Raw genomic sequence first — 19,496 nt, forward strand, 5'->3', positions numbered from 1 at the left:
CCCAAACCATACTGCATAAGGAGTTTAAAGATTGTTCTTGCAAAACCAGACCTCGCTCTTACCAAATAAACCATTGCTATAGCCTTCAAGCATTCATTCTTGCAGAGTAGAGCTAAGCTGCTGGCAGCAAACCAGCAATAATTTCATCACTTCCTAGTGCACAGTCCTCCTGCCCTACGAGATGTTGTATTTACAGAACAATGTCATGGTCTCAGTTTGCAGGAACGTGAAGTGAAGGGAAGTTACTTATTAAAGAAGGTCAGGTGACTCCAGTGGCAGTGGTGTCCTCAGTGAGTGAGTAGTCATTCTTCTTCTTGGTAGGTCACCAGCTAGTCTTAACCTTCAAAAATTTTTACAATGCATCACAGACATATTAATGCAGGAAAATAGACATCCCCATCCTACAGGATATGTTTTGTTCCTGTGTGCCTGGTAGCTTGTACGTGTCAGCAAAGGATTGTTGAGACTGGCCAAGACAGTGGGAGCGCATCTCTTAGCAAAGCCTTTTTTCTGTGCAAAACCTCCTCAAGAGCAATTTTTTTTGCCTTATCTTTAGGTTGCTGGTAGTATACAGTGGTACATAAAATATATAAAAAGCAAAGGTTTCCCATAAACAAAGAGACAGTGACTATTTGATATTCATTCCTTTATGTATCACCAAATGCATCTCAGTCTGTCAGTAGCTTCTTTCAAAATAATTTTCTGTTGTACGAGGTGTCACAATTCATAGAAATGCTCAAATGGGAATGCAGGAAGAAAGTAGTAACTTAAATAATGGACAGTTACCATGTTGTTGAAGGTGGCTGGTTACTTTAGTATTCAAGCATGTACTATAACTCTTATCAATTGCACAAACCAATGAAACTTTTCATTCTTTGGAGGAGGCCCCAACCAGTCTTCATGGATGTGTAAACACCGGTCCCAAGAAAGAAGCAGAGCAATTGCCAAAAAATATAAGAAAAATAAAAAAAATTGTTGGCAGTGTTAATGAAATTGTTGTTGTATCATTTACGGTAACAACAAGCTATTTGTCATGGTTACACTGCTGAGTAAGCAAGGACATGAGCAGGTGCTGAGGATGCAGAGCCTTTCACGGTAGTTTTGGAAGACCAGGTAAGATGGAGAGGGCCAGGTCTGGTGCAGTCTTATTCCTGTTGCCTTTGGGGAGTGTTATCTAGAGTGAACTGGCCTGTGGCTTTCACTGGTATTGTCTGGGAGGCAGCTAGGTGGAGTGATGAGGAAAGCATAAAAAAGTAGGCCAGGGAGTGGGCTAAAACTAAGCAGTGTAGAAGAGCAGGAGTTGAGTATTTCAGTTCACTTATTCCTGGGGGTCTGTTTCACCTCCATCCTCTAACAGATGTCATGTCCAACCTAGAGTTGCTGAGATACACGCTCAAATGCTGCTCCTTTGCTGAAGTGACTGTGGGACTGGGTGGCGTTGGAGATACATTTACAAGGATGCCAAATGTCTGAGGAGTGTTTTATGAGTTTGCTGCTTTAGGAGTCTCGCAGGGCTGCACCCACGCCTAGTTCTGTCTTCAAAATAGCTTTGTTTCCCAAACCTGTGGTAGACCTGCTTAAGTTTTTTTTCTTTCACACTTCTACAAAATGGTGCTCTTTAGAGGTTTTCCACTGAGGTGCTGTTTTGGTGGAAGGATACTGGAATTGTAACTCATAACTGGCCGGCTCCAACTGACTAGCTTGTGAACCGTCAAGAGTGAACTCCATGTGGATGACACATCTGTCATTGTGGGATGGCTTTTCTTTGGTGAAGGATGATCAGTTATGGCTTGCACCTTACTTCTAAGCAGCAGAAGACAGACCTTAAGTATAGCTGTATGGTAGGAAAATGCCTGAAGGTGCTTGTTACTATCACACTTCACTAAACAAAGAGATGGGTTTGTGTTTCAACTAAGTGGTAGAGACCTAGCTGGAGAATAAAGTTCGTATTTATTGCCTGTCCTTGTAATGGTTTTGTATTTCTTTATTATGGCATCTCTCCTGATTTCTTAACCTTCAGTGTCTTCTTATGGTCAAATATAGTAACTTTAAAAAAAAAAAGATTGTTTCTGGTTTGCATAAATGTTCCATGGAACCAAAGCTTCTATTTTAAAGCTTTGCTGAACTGTATGGCTAAAATCGATCTTGTACTCTAAGAATAAGAGTTGTAGTGCTTGGTCTTTCATCAGTAATGTGAAACTTGTAATGGTTTTCAGTTGCCAAATAATTGGCTATCATAGTCATGTATCATAGTTTGCTTAAGGGTGTTTTGTTTGACAATTTCTAATCTAGTTTGGACAAATTAATGCTTTCCGTATATTACCTGCTTTTATTGCATAATAAAACTAAAAACTACTTTCTCTTTCTAAAAGGCTTATAACAAAAAGAAAAAGGAAACATGGGGAGTCTGTATCTTTATTGTAGCAATTGATCTGGATGAAATGACATTCACTTTCACAGAGCTTCTGAAAAGTATAAGCATAAGGTAAGTGAATTCAAGTGTGTGAATTTAGATTTCAACAATTAGTCAACATTTTTATAAAGAGAACATATTTTTAAAGCATTGTGAATCTTTGTGCGTATTGGGCTAGCTGATTTTAAAGTGAAGGTTACTTACGGGAATGTTGAATATTTTTGGTAAACTAGGAGTCTTGCTATCATATTTTAGTTGAGGGAGCAATGATACTTGTTTGATTTGACTGTGATTGGCTTTGATTGTCTCACACAGCTGATTGTTGTTCTTGCTCAACCTAAAGTCTTCATCAATTTAATGTGGTGTAAATTACTCTTAAAATATTTTCCTTTCTTTCCCTGAATCAAGATTTTCTGTTAAAACTTTTTTTTCCAACATTAGGCTTAGGTAAATCAAGAAGTAGAAAAAATGTTACTTTTCAAATAGTTTGCTAGCATGCTGCTCTTTTTCAAACATTTTAATGCCAATCTAAATTTTGTACTTTTGTACATGCTTTTTGCTAGGGGATTGTAACTGTTATATTGTATATTCACTAAGTTCATAATACAGAAATTAAGATTATAGGACAAAAAGGTAAATTTAGGTGACAACAGCAATAGACATACCTTGTGTTAGATTCATCAAAAGAAAGAATTCCGGTGCTGTTTGCCTAATAACTGTGCCGTGTGTTGAAAGCATGTGCAGGAGCAGAGGCTTTCGATGCTCTAGGGCAGGAGGCTAAGGCAGAATGCTGAGACTCTCATGGCGGTAGCCCCAGACTTGGGCCAGAATATCCTTTTCCTGGAAGTCATCTGTTGTGATTAGACTTCTCCATGCCTCTTGTACCTTGCATCATCACTCACAGCAGTGGTCAGGTCCTGTGTTTCAACTTAATCTCTTCAGTCTCGACTGACTTGAAACTGCATGGATGAAATCTAATTGCACTTGTGCAGCAGTGTTCAGCGTGTTCCACCTGAGTACAGACCAAGTTGAGCTGCAAACTGAAAGAGACTTTTCCCCTTAGGGTTTCAAAGACTAAACTATTACTCTGCTGATTTTGATTTTAGCAATACTCAATTGCTTGTTAGCCTGGGGCTTTTTGTCAGCTATAAGGTCAAATTGGGAGAGATTTCTACCAGTCATCTTATCATCTAGAGCCACACAGATATATTGGAAAGATTTTTTTTATTCCACAGTAAAAGAATTCCTAAATGAACTTTTGACTGGTTTTAGATTCTATTTTTTAATCTGACAAAGATAAAGAAATCTCTCAGAATATAGTATTCTGATAAAGGATCAAAATATATTTGTTCAGCTATCAAACATATTCAACTGTATATTCAAATATGTATATCAAATATATTCAACTGTATATTCAACTATATCATTAATTTTTAGCAATCTGCTCATATTGGTTATGAACATAACAACAAGGTGCTTTCTTGATGGCCATAATATTACATGGATGAGTAGCGAAAACTTTGGTCCCCTATGTAGTAGTATTTCCAAAGGGTGGGGATGTCTTTCCCCCCCATACCTGTTGCAAGACTTGAAATTCTGTATAATTCAATGCATTCATCTCAGTTTTCATTCCTAGGTGTCTCTTTAGCACAGATAGAGCCAGGGTTCATGTTCTGAGAGTAATAACATTTCTAAAGTAGAACTTTTAGGTAGAACAGAAGAATCAAGATGTCTGTGTTGGATATTTGCGGTTTTACTGACAGAACAATGAAGAAAGATGTGTCTAGCTAGCAAATTCTGACTTCCAAAGTTAATATCTCTGCTAGCCAAGAAAATTCTCTTTCTGTAGCAGAGCCCGTATCATGAGATGCCTCTGCTTCCTAGCTGAACAGTGTTTCTACATCTGAAAACAAGTAGTGTTTCCCAAGGCAAGCTTCTCAGTCACTGCTAGTTGTAGTAAGAATATGCTGGAGTCTAGTGAAGTAAGGCAATGGGTTTTGGTGGGGTGCTTTTTTTTTTTTAAACTATTTCAGAATACTCATTCTCAGAGTTGTGATAATCTGTCATCTTTTTCCTTTTTTTAGTGTATGCACATTTTTTCAGTTTCTGAAAGAGGTGGATGTTAACATGGATACTGTAAGCACTGAAGTTGATAGCACTGTATCAAGGCTGAAAAAGAAATATGATGTATTACTTGCACTATACCACAAGTTTGAAAGGTAGTATACATTTTTAATTTTGAAATGGCTTTCAACATTTAAGTATTTAGATTTTTCAAACTGTGTATTAGAAGAGCCCATTTAAACTCTGTGTGCTAATATTTACAGAACAGTGAAATGGAACTGTTTACATGCATTGATTAAACATATCACACATTTTACTACATAATTATTACAACGGTTTGTTAAACAATCCCCTTGTTGCAGTACAAACAATAGTAAGAGTAGCATGACAAGTGGTTGCTAGTCCCTTAGTTAAGCTTTTTACAGATATAAAGAGGATTGTTTTACTATCTAATATTTTTTTTATTTGATGGACTTTCCATTTCTACCTGCCCAAATCCTGATCCGAGAGTTTCTTTCTAAGGAGCTCTGGAAATAATTAAAAAAAAAAAAAACATAAATAAGTTTCTGTCTCCTAGATCTGGAACTGAAGGCTCTTTGTTCGAGCGTGTAGGGGTGTTGCAGAGCCTGCTCTGTTAGCAGTTCTAACTTGCAATCAAGGTAAACCTTCGCAAGTGGTTTAGCTGACCGTACAATGAAAATTGAGAGGCATTACCTTTGTACCGAATAAACTGAATGTGCTTATGTCAGTGCTAAGAGCTTTCTGTGTGTAACTTGAAATTCAGGAAATTCTCAAATGGATGCTTTTTTGAGTTGCTCCAACGTGGTTAAGTTGCTGCACTCTATGCTTTACCAGGAAGACAGAGGTGATGAAGGCTTTAGATCCTTTTACAAGCTAATATGTGCTAGCACAGATGCGTATTGGCAAGATCTGATATCCTCTGAGGCAATTTTTAATCTGTCTGTGAAATTCTCTAGAGCATATACCAGTAGAAGACTGTTTCATGTTATTAAACATCACAGCATCAATCCATGATGCTTGTATTATTTGGTAGCGTTGCTTCAGAACGCTGTGGTATTTTTTACCTACAGGAATTTGAGTTGCTGTAAGGTTTTGCCTCCCAAACCACAAAGGGCTCTCGAATATCCGTTAAATGCCCCTTGAAAGGGATAGCAGGTCACCCCTTGGTAGTTTACAGAATCAAGGCATAAATGTGATATAAGTTTTATTTGTCTTTTCAAAGTCAAATCAATCCAATGTACCATAATCCTATGTACTGTGTATATCACAAAATTTTTGCGAAGTTTATAGTTGCCTTAAAGCTATGAAGTTCTATGACAGTTGTAAGCAATTTGTTTTTACTAATTGCAAGTCTTTTCTGGCCTATAAAAGTGTCACTGCAGATTTACACAGGCATGTGTTGGTTTTTGTCCCTCTAACTCTTCTTCACTTGCCTACTTTTTAATTGCAGTAACAATTTTTTTCAAACAGGATTTAAAAGATCTTTTTTTCCTGTTTTGTTTTTGAATAAATTGAATTTATTTCTTGAAATGACATGTACCTAGAATAATTGGGAAGCAACACTACACCACAAGGCTTGCAGTAACACTGCAGAAATAGTAAAGGTTTTAAAATGCCCTTTTATAGAGTGTTCTGCACAGCTGTAGCACATATTTTGCTGTGTTTTACAAGCCATTGAGTAACAATGTACATACAAATCTTTTCTTTCTGGAAGAAAACAATAACAAATTTTATTATACCAAATTAAAATTGTTTTGCTGTTTAAGCTTTGACATAAGTATGCAAGCAACTGCAGTAGTTCAGCTGAGCTGTAGTTGGTCTGTTGTTAGTCCGTTCTTCAAGAGTCAGCATTTTTTTAAAAGTTAGAATAATGTTTTGTGAACTGGTGTATTTTTTACTACATTGAAGTCAAAGATATTGCATAGTTTGCCTTCAGAAAAGTGTTTAAAAATAAGAATTTATTTTTATTTTGTAGGACTTGTGGCCTTATTTATCTGGAACAACCTAGTAGTGAGTAAGTTTGACTTTCCTAAATTGCGTTTGTCAAGCTGTGAAATGTGTTAGCATTTTATCTTTTAACCCATTAAGGTTGACCTAAGTCTTAGTATGTCATGTGTTTAATTTAGATTTAGTGGGAACTTTGAATTTCAGTGAGATGATGAGAGCTGCAGAAGTGATATATATTTGATCACTTCCTCCATGAAGGATCGCCACCCAATGGCGGGTGTCTCAGCATGGTGGAAATGAACACTTGGAGAGTGAGCTTCCTAATCATAGCAACAGATGAGTGGATGAAAAGATGCCTTAGCAACTCCTAAATGAGCTTGAGTTCATGCTGTGACTGGAGACTAGGGCGTTAGTCAAAGGCACAAGAGAGAAAACAGCTTGTAACAGTTAAGTGAATTATCCACATTCACTTCCTTTTCCAAGGATGATGTAGATAGTTCCTGATTCTTGAATGGCTTTACAGAGACTTAAGTTTTTTTCAAATGTGTAGTCATAATTACATAGGGAATGGAATGAGATTATTAATAAACTTAACTATATGGGAAATGTTTTATGTTGTCTTAAGTTGATCTATAGACTGAAGCATGTTTTCAGCAATTATGGTTTAAATTATTACAGAGCTGTTAATGCAAAGACTTTATTTTTGTGTCTCTACAGGATTTCTGCTGAGCTCAGTTCTGTATTAGTCCTAAAAAATTACTGGATTACTTTTTTGCTGGCAAAAGGTGAGTTGTGATTAAAAGACAGTTATTTTAATGAGTACTGTTGAAGTGAGTTTATGGGTTTAAGCGTCCAGTATGAGACTGACATCCTTGTTACAAATGTCCATAGTACAGGCCCAGAATGTTTTGATTGTGAGGCTTTTGTAAATACTCAGTAATATTTCTTTCTATACAATTTGGCTATTCTTTTAAGTTCTGTTACTCCTTGTGTATATAAATATATTTTTAGAGCTTTATAAGATTTTTTTTTTTTACTTTGAAGGCTGATATTCTGTATTTGAATTTATTCTGAGGTGCTTTATAATCTGCCAGTATTTTAGTAATGGATGATTACGTGAAAAGACTGGCAGAATTTTTAAGTAGACATATATATTATAAACATATTTTAAAATATATATAAATAATTTAATGATGATAATAATATATTGTTGTAACATAAGTCCCTGAAATTGTGTGTACTACAATTCTTCCTTGAAAAGGCTGAAGTTCCAGTTAAAGCTGAGTGATGAAACAATTATAGTAGTCCATGGAGTATTCTCATTGTGCTATTCCTACAAAAAGGAGTAAGTCATGTATGTGAATTGCTGCTCACTCCAGGTCTGTGTTATCAGCAAAGTGTCCGCATCTCTGCCATCGAAATTGGTCTTGGCTGAGCTGAGCTTTGTGGCGCTTTTTCACTAGAATTCTCCAAGCATAAAGCAAAACCCACAAAGTTTTTCTAGCCTGCCTTTTCATTGAGAATAAGGAGAGCTAAAATTTACCAGCAAATAGTTGAAGCCACAGGAGAGTCTGGGTGATGCTTGCTAGTTCTAATAGAAAATAAATACAAAATTTGCAGGTGTAAATAGAGCACAAATAGTGGTCTGTAGCTGTTCTGAATCGCTATCAGCTTGCCAAATATTTTGTGGCAATGCACGCTGTCTTGGAACAGTCCTATAGATCTTCTCTGGCACGTGAATCATAATTTGGGAACAGCTGGAATAATGTAGTTTTAAAAGTGCTCTTCATGCTAGTATTTCTGTGGCTTTTAGGTAATTTCATATAAATTTGACAGGCTGAGCATAGTGTGATGGCATGTTTTGAATTTCCCTTCACTATATACTAGCAACTCCTGCTTTCTGAATACTTTCACAAAGCTTAAGACCACAAAAAAGAAAGCGAGGAAGAATTGCATAGAAATTAGAGGAACATGTAGGTAAAATAGGCTACGCAGTTAATCCCCTATAGTAAAATGAGAAAGAAATCAGGAAGGAGCACTGAGAGGTAGGAATTTTGTGCACAGTAAATTTGTTTATATGGATGCTATCTCTAAAGCAACAAACCTCTTAAGAACCATGATTTTTAAAATCAGTAGCATTTAAAGAACACTGGCATCCTGTATGATGCTTTCTGAATTCTAATTGTAGTATTTTATTAAATGAACTTCCAAATATTTATTTTTTCAAAGTTACTGTTATAAATGAAGTCAAACATCTTACAAAATTTTTCTTTACCTTTTTAAACATTTGCAGGTAAAGTGTTGCAAGTGGAAGATGACCTGGTGATTTCTTTCCAGTTGTTGCTATGTGTCTTAGTTTATTTTATCAAACTGTCACCTCCTGCTATGCTCAAGGAACCATACAGTAAGAATTTTAGTTTTTTGTTCACTAAAGTAGAAAGTAAATTGGTTAAATTTCTATTAGAGTCATGCTAACATTCATAATTAACATAATAAAACTTCTGTAGCTTATTAAAATGGATTTTTTGATGTTTTAGTTCAATTTAGATGATAGTGAGCTTATATTAAATACAGTGCCACATTAAAATAATTTAATTTGAATAATTTTTTTTTCTATTCCTGCTATCCATTTGCAATGTCCTCTACGCATACAAGTTGTTCAGGGGCTTGTTAAAACAGCAGTTTTACTTTGGTAAAAGAATTCAGGTTCTGGGTGGATCATGACTGAGAACTAATATTTAGGTTTTCTTTGAGTTACAAAAGGAAGAGGTGGTGCTATGACTGTTATTTCATTGACATATAACAGTATGATGACAACAGGAATGTGCAAAATACTGGACTGTACAGGCATTTAAAAGAAATACACGGCGGATAGAAAAATAAAATGGTAGAGGTAAAAGCTTTGCTTTTATTATGCCCCCTTTGTTATTAGCAAGTGTCTCTGTTTTAAGTAAAAATATAATTGGTTTTCACTATAGAAACTTCTGTTCAGCAGTAACTTTTGTACATTCAGGTTTTAGACCTAAAACCTGGAAAATCCCACTAAAAAGGTGGATTAAGTAAGCATTTATGGTAACTTTCAAAGATATAATTTGATTTTTGCTGAATATCTTCTTCTGCAAGCTACGGAATTGATATACTGAAGTATTTGGAGCCACTGTATGTAGAAAACAATTTTTTGATACTAAGTAAGTTTATCCTTTCCTGGGTTTGGATGTGACACTAGTATTTATAGCCTAAATCTACTTGCTTTAATTCTTTTTCACAACTAAATACCCACTTGGGTTACAGTATGATAGAACAGATTATATATTCCCTGCTATATTCTTTAAATTCCATGTTTTGGAAGATATTTATCTGACCTAGTAATTATTTGTTTGCAGGTAAGAACAAATAACTTGTCTTTTTTTATACAAAAACTTACTTTTATTCTAATGCCAATGCAAATAAAAGGTGGGAAAGGATGGGTTTGTGGCAACCTGGTTTTGAACTCTGCTCACACTGATTTATTTTTTTTTTAGTGAAACTATGAAGTCTAGGAGCTCATTATTAGAAACAGTTTAGATCTGTGCATTGTGTGTTGAAAAGCTGCTGCTTGAGACTGAATTATGAGTATCACTGTCATACGTGTAAAGCATTAGATTTCTAACTTTAGCTGCGTGATATGTGCAGGTGCTGTGTAAACTGTTACACAGCGCTTCAATCTTTTAGCAAATAACACAATGCATTGTTCAAATCCTCGTGAGCAAGAGGCTTCACGTTGTGCTAAATGATGTCAGGCTTTATGATCTGACTAAGACTGATGGGATTAAGATGCAACCACCCGAGCAGTGTAGTTTGTCAGATTTTCACAGAACAGTTATCAAATGCAAATGAAGTTACAAATAAGAACAGCATGCTGATTAGAGTTATCATTTTAAAAACAATATTTAGTGATATTAATGTATGTTATTAATATAGTTCACATATTTCAAACTGACAATATTGAAGCCATCTACTTTGAGCTTAATAAAATGAAACATCTTTACCTCACTGAATTAACGTATTTTGATGTCGTCTTTGAGGTGAACTAGTTCTTTTCAGGTTTGTTTGCCTGGAAGTATTTGGGGAAAGGAGGAACTCCCTGCAGAACCATATTCCAGGTTCCCACCAGCACTTAAGCCTTATGTGACTTCATTAACCTTCAGACACGTAAAGTGAAGTTACTCTTTTAGCTCCTTGTTTCACACTTCTGTAAAAATAGAAAAAAAAATGTATTCATTTGTGAAAAGATAAGGCTTTCCTAGCTTTGCAAAACAGATGCTTATTCAAAACTGCTTACAGAAACTGCTGTTGCGTTCTGTGTTGAGTAGCTTTTTAAAAGCAAAATGTCCAAACACTGATACAGGAATTTAAAAATTAGTTTTATTTTTGTATATGTTTTCTGTAGTGATGGTTTTTTCACCCAGCTGAACAGATGAAAAGGGAAATATTTAAGAGGAGGACCTGAAAAATCATATAAAAATGAAATCTCTTTAGGTTTTCAAATTTAAATTTCTCCTTTCTTAAGAGAAGACTCTAACCTTGTGGTGGTTCTGACTGTCTTTCCAGAGTCTGCTGTGACTGCAGTGGCTGTTAATGGTTCAGCTCGAACTCCAAGAAGAGGTCAGAACAGGAATACACGTACTTCAAAGCAAATTGATACCGATACAAAAGTTATTGAAGTCCTTTGTAAAGAGCATGATTGTAATTTAGATGAGGTAATGCCTGTGTTTTAAAGTCTGTTAGATCATGCTGCTAAACCCCATCTGGAATATGCATTTCTTTAAATGGTCTTTTTAAATCTCAATAGTTGTACTTCCTAATTATTCCCTCGAGTTCAGTAATGAAGGTATCCTACCATTCCATAGTTTCTCTAGTAGGTAGTTTAAAAAAACAACAAAACCCAGCCCCTTTGGTATGGGTGATAACTTTGCCAGGGAGACTGAACTGTGAAGAATGCAATATGACATTATACATTGATCATCACAGTGTGTAGTGTGTGGACACAGGGCTGTTCTGATGGGGTTTCACAGCTGCATCCCATGATGAGAAAATGTATGCAACAAGCACGTTGCTTCTGTGTGGGATCTTAAAAGACCACACTCCCCTCTTCCTTTGCTGATAAATCTATCCCTGTGTAAAAAGGACTGATTTTTTTTTTTTTTTAATATATTCAAGCAGATAATGGGAGGAGAAATACAAGAGGACTGGGAAGAGTGCAGTTGTTTCCCAGTTTAGTCATTTAATGTTCCAGCAATGGATTATGTGCTGCATGCTTATATATCACTACATTTTGCATATGTAGGCAATTTCATTTTTGCTTTATTGAAAACAAAACACAGTGCATTACAGAAGTCTCTCAGTTTCTTGTTAAAGATGTGAAAGCAGTGTATGCATAGCTGCTTCTGTAGATTACTAATGTTATGTTTTTTCTTTTGTTTGTGTTTTTTTTTTTTTCTTTAGGTCAAAAATGTGTATTTCACAAGCTTTATTCCTTTCTTGAGTTCTATTGGTATTGTAGCTTCAAATGGACTACCAGAGGTAATTTAAGACAGTTTAACAATAGTGCTTTACTTTATGCCAAATTACTTCAGATTCTCTTTACACGTTGATGAGGTTCTAATAGGTTCTTCTAAAATCATCTAGCAAAATGCATTGTTTTTCAGGAATGTGGCTTAGCAGGATTCCAGTATTCGTGGAGTATATTTAGCTTTTACATTTGAATTTAATAAATTTATTTCCTGAGGCTGAACCGGTGCTTTTGCTCAAAGCAAAACACAGCATAAGAGCTGCATATCCATGATCTTAGCCCATTAATCTAAAATACAACTATTACAATATCAAGTCTCTGAAGTTAGTTTATAAATGCATACAGTCTTAAATTATACACCTTAATTTAAATATAATTGAGACATGTTACTATACTCGTGTTGGGGAGAGAGCCAAAAGATTAGGCTCATTTTCACAACTGGCAGAGTTTATTCTGTGTCTGTGCAGAATTACTTTCATCTTATTGAGTTGTAGCATGGATGCAGCAGACTACCTCTATGCAATCGCATCCTAGAGTGCGCCTTAGTAGGTAACTTCTTGCAATGTATTTACATCCATCATTCTTAAAAGAGTAGATTTAGCTGTGTGTCACCAATAGATGTGGTAACCTGAAAATAAGCAGCTCTGAAGCTTATCAGACTGAAGGTCTGCAAGATTCAGCCAAGTATATGTTCTGTTCAGTTTTGTAGTGTGTTGGGTGGGGAACAAAATACAAGCCCCACTAAAGAACTTAATATCTTCCAAAATGAATTTCAGGGTATCAGCAGTCTATATAGACTTTAATTTATGGGTATATGTAGTTGGGAAGCCCTGTATGAACTTCGAGGCAAAGGTCATTATACAACTTATTCTCAAATCAATGAGGGTTCTCATCCAAGGCTGCTCAGTTTAAGTGTAGTATCAAACTTACCAGCTTAAGGCTCCACTGGTGAAAATCATAAAATGATGCATCTGAAGAAAAATTCAGTCACACAATCCTTGCTCCTTAAACTTGAGTGCCTGAGGGAATGTTCTAAAATAAAGCAGAAAGTTACGGCTATATTTCAGAGGTAGTCAGTTCATAAATGTAATCCAACTAACCATCAGTCATAGCCGAGATCATCAGTACAATAGCTAGTAATATGGGACATTTAAATTGATTTTTATTTTCATAAAAAAAAACCCCACTGAGCTTTTGATAAATTTGAATCTTGTTTCCAAAACAAGAAAAACCTTTGAGGCTTAATGTTGGTATTTCATTTGTCTTCACTGTGTGTTTGGTGGTCGGGCTTTATGAACTGATGAATAGATTGATTCAGAACTCTTATTTTTGGCTGAAGGTTTCCTCCCAGTTAGCCCAGTACAGCCATTTTGTCTAAGAGCTGCTGTTTTTTGCTACGAGAACCTGAATTTTCTAGAAGTTTGTGAAATGCTGTAATATTTTATACAAAAAGAATGCATAAGCCATTAGGAAGATAATGAAAAAATGGAAAGGTAATGGACTTTTTAAATTAAAAAAAAAAAGTGATAATAGGAATTGAAAGATAATTTTTGATTTAACAGTCCTAATCTCAAAGTTTTTACCATGAGATCAGTTTGGAGCAAATTCATTTGGAAAAGGTAAAAGGAAAGTGTGAGGAGCAAAGCTCTGTAGAAGGTATTTGCAGCTTGTTTTTTCTTGGGACCAGCAGGAGACTAATTCAAGTTCATATGCACTGTTGCCTGTTTTTCTAGCAGGAATTTGCCAGAGCACAGCATCATTTAGTATGCTCAAGGGCTCAGGGAACAGATAAATGAGGTGACTGCCTACTTCTGCAGGAACATAGCAGCAGATTTGAAGTGGAGGCTAGTATCTGGCCCTGATAAAAATAAATTCAAGACTTCCAGTTAATGTTAGTCACTCAAAATTAAAAAAAAGCCACCAAAAAACCCCCAAGCAAAATAAACCCACCAAACAAAAAAAAGCCACACCCCAAACACGCCAAAACCCAACAAATTTTTCCATGCAAAACCAAGTCATATCAATATGAGATCTAATCAACTGAGAAATTTTTAACAGTAATTTAAAAAACAACAATGTGGATCTGAAATAATGGTCTGTGTTTTTGTAGAAATGGGCATGTCTCTTAAGAACTATATTGGTACAGATATTAATATGAAATAAGGAAGCTCTTCTTACACTCACAGCAAGAAGGTTTGAGTTTGGGTCTTAGTCTTCATCTCCAAACCAGCACAGACAGAGACAAGGACCAAGCTGATTGTCTGACAGCTGTTCTAAGGACAATCATTTTACATTTCGTGCTCCTGGAGCCACCTCTTCTCTGGAAGGAAAGATTCAAAAACCTGGAAATATTAGTTTGATTTGCAGGTCTATGTCTCCCATTCTAGCTATTTTTAGCTCTTTTACAGTGTCAAGACCTACATTTTTTCAAAAAAGTCTCATGATCTTGGGTTGTTTTCTCTTATAAAAGATTATCTTTGTTTGTGTGTCAGAATGATAATTTTCCTCTGGGTATGTTTCAGCTGTTGTGTAAGATGTGACTTTGTAAGCTCCAAGGTCATTCTCTTAGCATTTCAGCATTGTATGCATGAGGTAGGACTAGCTTATATTATTCAGTAAATTGTCAAACTTGTTCCTATAAAGTAAAGGTGTTTTTTTCCAATGTTTTTTGAGGTTGAGGTTCTCTCGAAACAGTATGATGAGCTCTATCTCAAAAACAAAGATATAGATGCAAGATTATTTCTGGACCATGATGAAACTCTACAGCCTGATGTCATACCATGGTAATATTTCCATTTATTGCTTTCATTTTATAATAGAGAATGTGAACTTGTGTTGTTTTCCGTCTCCTCATGTTATAAATGGAGATCTCGGTATCCTGTTGACCTCTTAGGTTTGTAGTTCAGCTGAGGTATTTGTGGCATCACCAGCCTTGCTTTACATTATCACTTAAATAATTAGAAAACATATGACTGTGACTCTACCTAAAATGATTTGGAAGCTCTACTCTAATTCTTACTCTGTGCAAGCCCTTGTCCTCCAGGGGAAGCTGAGGAATTGTGAGGAGGAAGAAGCTGAGGCCATGTCATGGTAATTGATTAGATGTACCTGAGACGGTGTTATGGCTCTGGGACCAGCTGGCATGGAATGGCTTGGGTCCTCACTGTCCAACTCCTCCTTCCTAAAACCAGATGGTGGCATTTGGAAGCTGCCTGCTGGGAGTGGTCCTCAGCCCATTCTGACTTCTGACCTGTACCCACGAATTGTTTGGGGAATGGTAGTTTGCATAGGACAGAAATGTGCTACGAATAGTTTAGCAGAATAAGCAGTCAAGTACCAGTGCCCAGACACATTCCCTGGTGCTCTTGAGTAATACAGTTGTCATGGACCTGTTGGAGAGGGTCCAGAGGAGGGCCACAGAAATAATCAGAGTGCTGGAGCACCTCTCCTATGAAGACAGGCTGAGAGACTTGAGGTTGTTCAGCCTGGAGAAGAGAAGGCTCCAGGGAAACCTTATTGTGGCCTTTCAGTAAGTATTTAAAGGGGACTTACAAGAAAGACGAGGACAAACTTTTTAGCAGGGCCTGTTGTGATAGGACAAGGGGTAGCGGTTTTAAACTAAAATAGGGTAGATTTAGATTGGACATAAGAAATTTTTTGTGATAAGGTCAGTGAACCACTGGAACAGGTTGCCCACAGAAGTGGTAGATGCCTTAATCCCTGGAAGTGTTCAAGGTCAGGTTGGACGGGGCTCTTGAGCAACCTGATCTAGTTGAAGATGTCCCTGCTCGTTGCAGGGGGGTTGGAACTAGATGACCTTTAAAGGTCCCTTCTAACCCAAACTATTCGATGATACTATTTTTTTTTTGTTATACTCTTAAATCCCAGTGGTTCCAACAATTCAGCATTCCATAACTTGACGTGACTCTGACTTTATCTTTGCTAGAAAAAACCCCATTCATTTAAAATTGGATTAAAATGGAGCTAATACTAGCTGTACCTATAAATTAAGCTGTTTATAAATAGAATTCCAGAAAAAAAAAAAAGTTGGACAGGAATTTTGGAGGTCATCTAGTCCAACTTCCTGCTCAAAGCAGCTCTTCTTGGGAATGTAAATTACATTGTTATAACAACTAGAGTGGTTGGACATCTAGATCTTCTAAAAATCTGTTCCACAGGTTTCTCTTCAGATGAATAAGTCTTTATAGAAAAGATTCGTTTTGGAATTACATTAGTTCCTTATAAGTTTGTTTTCCATTTCTGTAGCTCACAGTTGGAGAGGACACCAGTAAAAAACAATCCAGATGAGGAACTTAATTTTATACTTCCGCAGACTCCTGTTCGGTATGAGTTTTTATTTTAAGCTGTGTTGTTTAATATCCTAACTAGAAATATTCATCTCTAGAGTAGTTGTTTTAATTTTAAAGCAATTGTTGGTTTGTGGGTTTTGTTTGATGGTTGGTGGTTTGGTTTTGGGGTTTTTTTCCTCATAAACCAGACTGTAGTTCTGGTCACTAATGAGCAATGAGCATGTACTGAGGGGTGTTGAGTACCCTCGGTTCCAGGTGAAGTTGTTGGAAAAGAGACAAAGCTTTTTACTGAGTTGTCTAAGTGCAAGATGTCTGTAGAATAGATTACTGTATTTGTTCTTGTGAGAATGCAACTTTATACTTCCATGGTAGTGCTTTTGTCTGCTATACTTCCAGCTTCCTTTCCCATCTTTACTCTAGCTCTGTATCTTCTGGCTTCCTTTCCTGATACCAAATTGTATATGCCACATATTTCTTCTCCCATCATCTTTTTCTTCTTAGTATTGTTTTTTCCTGTATGGAAGGATTAACATTTCAGAGTGCCAACATATTTTGGTCTATCAGGAAAATGGACAGATATGGTAGAAATGTGGTATTAATTGGAGATTGTTTGATCTACAATTAGATGCAGAAAAATTGCAAGCTTGAATTCAGTTAACTAAAGGAAAGGAGATTTGCATGTACCATTTTTCCCTTGTGCCACATAGTTTTTTAACAAAATCAGTATGTTTTTGCCTGATGGTGGTTAGAAATTCCTGGGCACTCAAGCATCAACCAGCTGTGTCAGTGGAATTCCATGTGCTATGTGGACAAGCAGAGAAGTGTTTGCATAGACAGTCATTCTTAAGGTATCAGGTTTAATAAAATCAGACAGTGAAGTTCCCGTTCCATGCTTGCTGTATAAAAGCCTTTCATTTTAGCATGCTGTAGAGATGAGAAAAGTTAAAATATTTTACCCTTAATTATTACTTCATTTTTCTCAAATGAGTAAAATTATTTTTGTTTTTATAAAAAATACTTCTACTGTATTTATATGCTTGTGGAAGAACGAGTTAGACTCTGGGCTTGTGCACCCACTATAAAATCTACTAAATGCCACCTGCAGAGACTAATGGTTTTCTAGCCAACAGAGCAACAAGGTTCTGAAAAGCTTCTTTATAAAAATAATAAAAGGAGACATGCAGCTGAGATAGATATTGATCAGTATATGAAAGAACTTTTAATCGCCTGTGACTGTGAAAGGCTTTAGTTGATTGCCTTAGTGGTCCTTTTTAGTCTTATGCTTCAACTCTTTAACTGCGTGCGATCTTTTTTTATTTTCAACCATGAAGGACCAGTTTGCCTTTCAGTTCCCAGACTGAATGTGTGATGTCAGGAACTAGACCATCTATAACATGCAGTGTATTTGACAAGAAGGTCATTGACAACAAATCTCATTTTTGACAAATATAGATTACTCTTGACACTTTTCAATTATACTAGAATTAAAGCCCTTGAACACTGTGAAAGGTGCTTCATTAAAGTTGATATGAAAGTCTTACTAAGAAAGTCCAGGGCTACCAAGTTTCTACATTGCTAAAAATTTGAAATGTGCTAAACTAACTTTGATCTTGAGTAGAGGTCTAGTGAGATATTTAGTTTCTCTCTATCCACAGTTTGGCTTTTCTCTGAGTTTCCCAAAACTGCTGCCACTTAAGACAGTTCAAGTGAAGGCTTATTCACCAGCAGTGGTTTGGGCTGTAGGAACTGATTTTCGGTTTTCCCACAGAACTGTCACTAGATGGCAGTAAACCTTTGATCACCAGCATAGAGTGGAAAGTGTATCATCATTAACTTTCCCTGCATTAAGTAGAACCCCTTACAGGTTATGTTGAAAGCACCATACTTACTACTTTGAATCTCCTTATAATGTCTTCTTTCTGGACCTTGACACTTAGGATCTGCTCTAAAGCCCCCTGAAATTGGTGAGAATCTAATAATTTTCATCAGTGGATTTGTATCTGGTCATTTATATATAAAGCAGTACATAAAAAGGGTGTGAGTACTAGTTCAGAGCATAATGAGAATGGATTGTGTGTTTTCATTTTAGGTTTTTTCCACTGTTCTTATGCTTTTCGTTATCACTACAAAAGTTTTGGTAGAAGTGATTTTACCAAAACCTTCTAAAAAGCAGATGAAAGAAAAATGCATGTTTGCATTACTACAGTTGTAATGATTGAACATATTTTTCTTTTTTCTCCACTTATTTTCTGAGTGATATGAGCCAAATTGAGGTTAAATAGGACAGAAATTTAAAACAAACAAAACCCCCACCATAACCTGAAAAACACAATGAAAAATTCAGAAAATAAGTTTCACTGAAAGAATCAAACTGTTTCTTAGATATTAGGAGAGAAATTAATACACTAACCTTTCTAAAAGAATAGAAACTTAATGCTATTAATACACAAATTGAAATACGTTTTTAAGAAAAAGCCAGGCTACATTAGTATTTATGGATATACTGGAGATTTTATTAGTTCTGTATGTATGTGCAAATAATAAAGGTAGACAATGCATGATAACCCCAAAAGTTGGAAATGTGGGCTGTTTAGATGCTAGCTCATGCACATATCTTCTTGTCCTGTATGACAAGATCATTATTCTTATTTTCCCACCTATGGATATTTCAGTCACCTCCTGGATAATACATGTTATTTCAGAAGGGGCCATGTTCTGTTATCTTAAAATAACGATCTTTCTGAAAGTCATGAAAAATGTTTGTCATCAGGATTTCAGTTCTAGAAGAGAAACTGAAAAATGCTTTCTTTGAGAGGCACTCACCCTAACAAGGCATTTAATTTTGTCCTGTGGAATAAACATCAGGATCCTACGCACTTGTCTTCAAAGTGTTCTTAATTTTTTAAATTATTGCAGCTTTTCTGAAATACTGCTGATACTTGTGTTAGCTTTAGTAGTTTTCTACATATATATGAATCAATGGATATTACTTGTGGTTTTGAATCTGTTTTTAGCAAGAAAATTCTAGGCATTAGAGATACAAATAGTTTTAATGTCAATGGGTTTTGGTTTGTTTTCCCCCACACTCTGTACCTGTAAAGTAATGCTAATAAAATTGTGTATGGAGACATACTTCAATACTTCAGTATATCCAAGTTAATAAAATGTTATTCATATTTTTATCTACTTT

At 35.9% G+C, this 19,496-nt stretch overlaps 1 protein-coding gene across 1 annotated transcript in view; it reads left to right on the forward strand.

The window, feature by feature from the left end:
- RB1 (RB transcriptional corepressor 1) overlaps window positions 1–19,496 on the forward strand; it is an 82,722-nt gene that overhangs the window by 8,389 nt on the left and 54,837 nt on the right. Inside the window, exons 3-11 of the mRNA XM_075741840.1 lie at window positions 2,373–2,485; window positions 4,498–4,632; window positions 6,474–6,512; window positions 7,163–7,230; window positions 8,739–8,849; window positions 11,036–11,184; window positions 11,930–12,007; window positions 14,670–14,779; window positions 16,263–16,340. Coding sequence (XP_075597955.1) covers window positions 2,373–2,485; window positions 4,498–4,632; window positions 6,474–6,512; window positions 7,163–7,230; window positions 8,739–8,849; window positions 11,036–11,184; window positions 11,930–12,007; window positions 14,670–14,779; window positions 16,263–16,340 — 881 coding nt within the window. The remainder of the gene's footprint in view (window positions 1–2,372; window positions 2,486–4,497; window positions 4,633–6,473; window positions 6,513–7,162; window positions 7,231–8,738; window positions 8,850–11,035; window positions 11,185–11,929; window positions 12,008–14,669; window positions 14,780–16,262; window positions 16,341–19,496) is intronic.

This window comes from Balearica regulorum, chromosome 1 (assembly GCF_011004875.1).
Source record: "Balearica regulorum gibbericeps isolate bBalReg1 chromosome 1, bBalReg1.pri, whole genome shotgun sequence".
NCBI classification, from domain to species: domain Eukaryota; kingdom Metazoa; phylum Chordata; class Aves; order Gruiformes; family Gruidae; genus Balearica; species Balearica regulorum.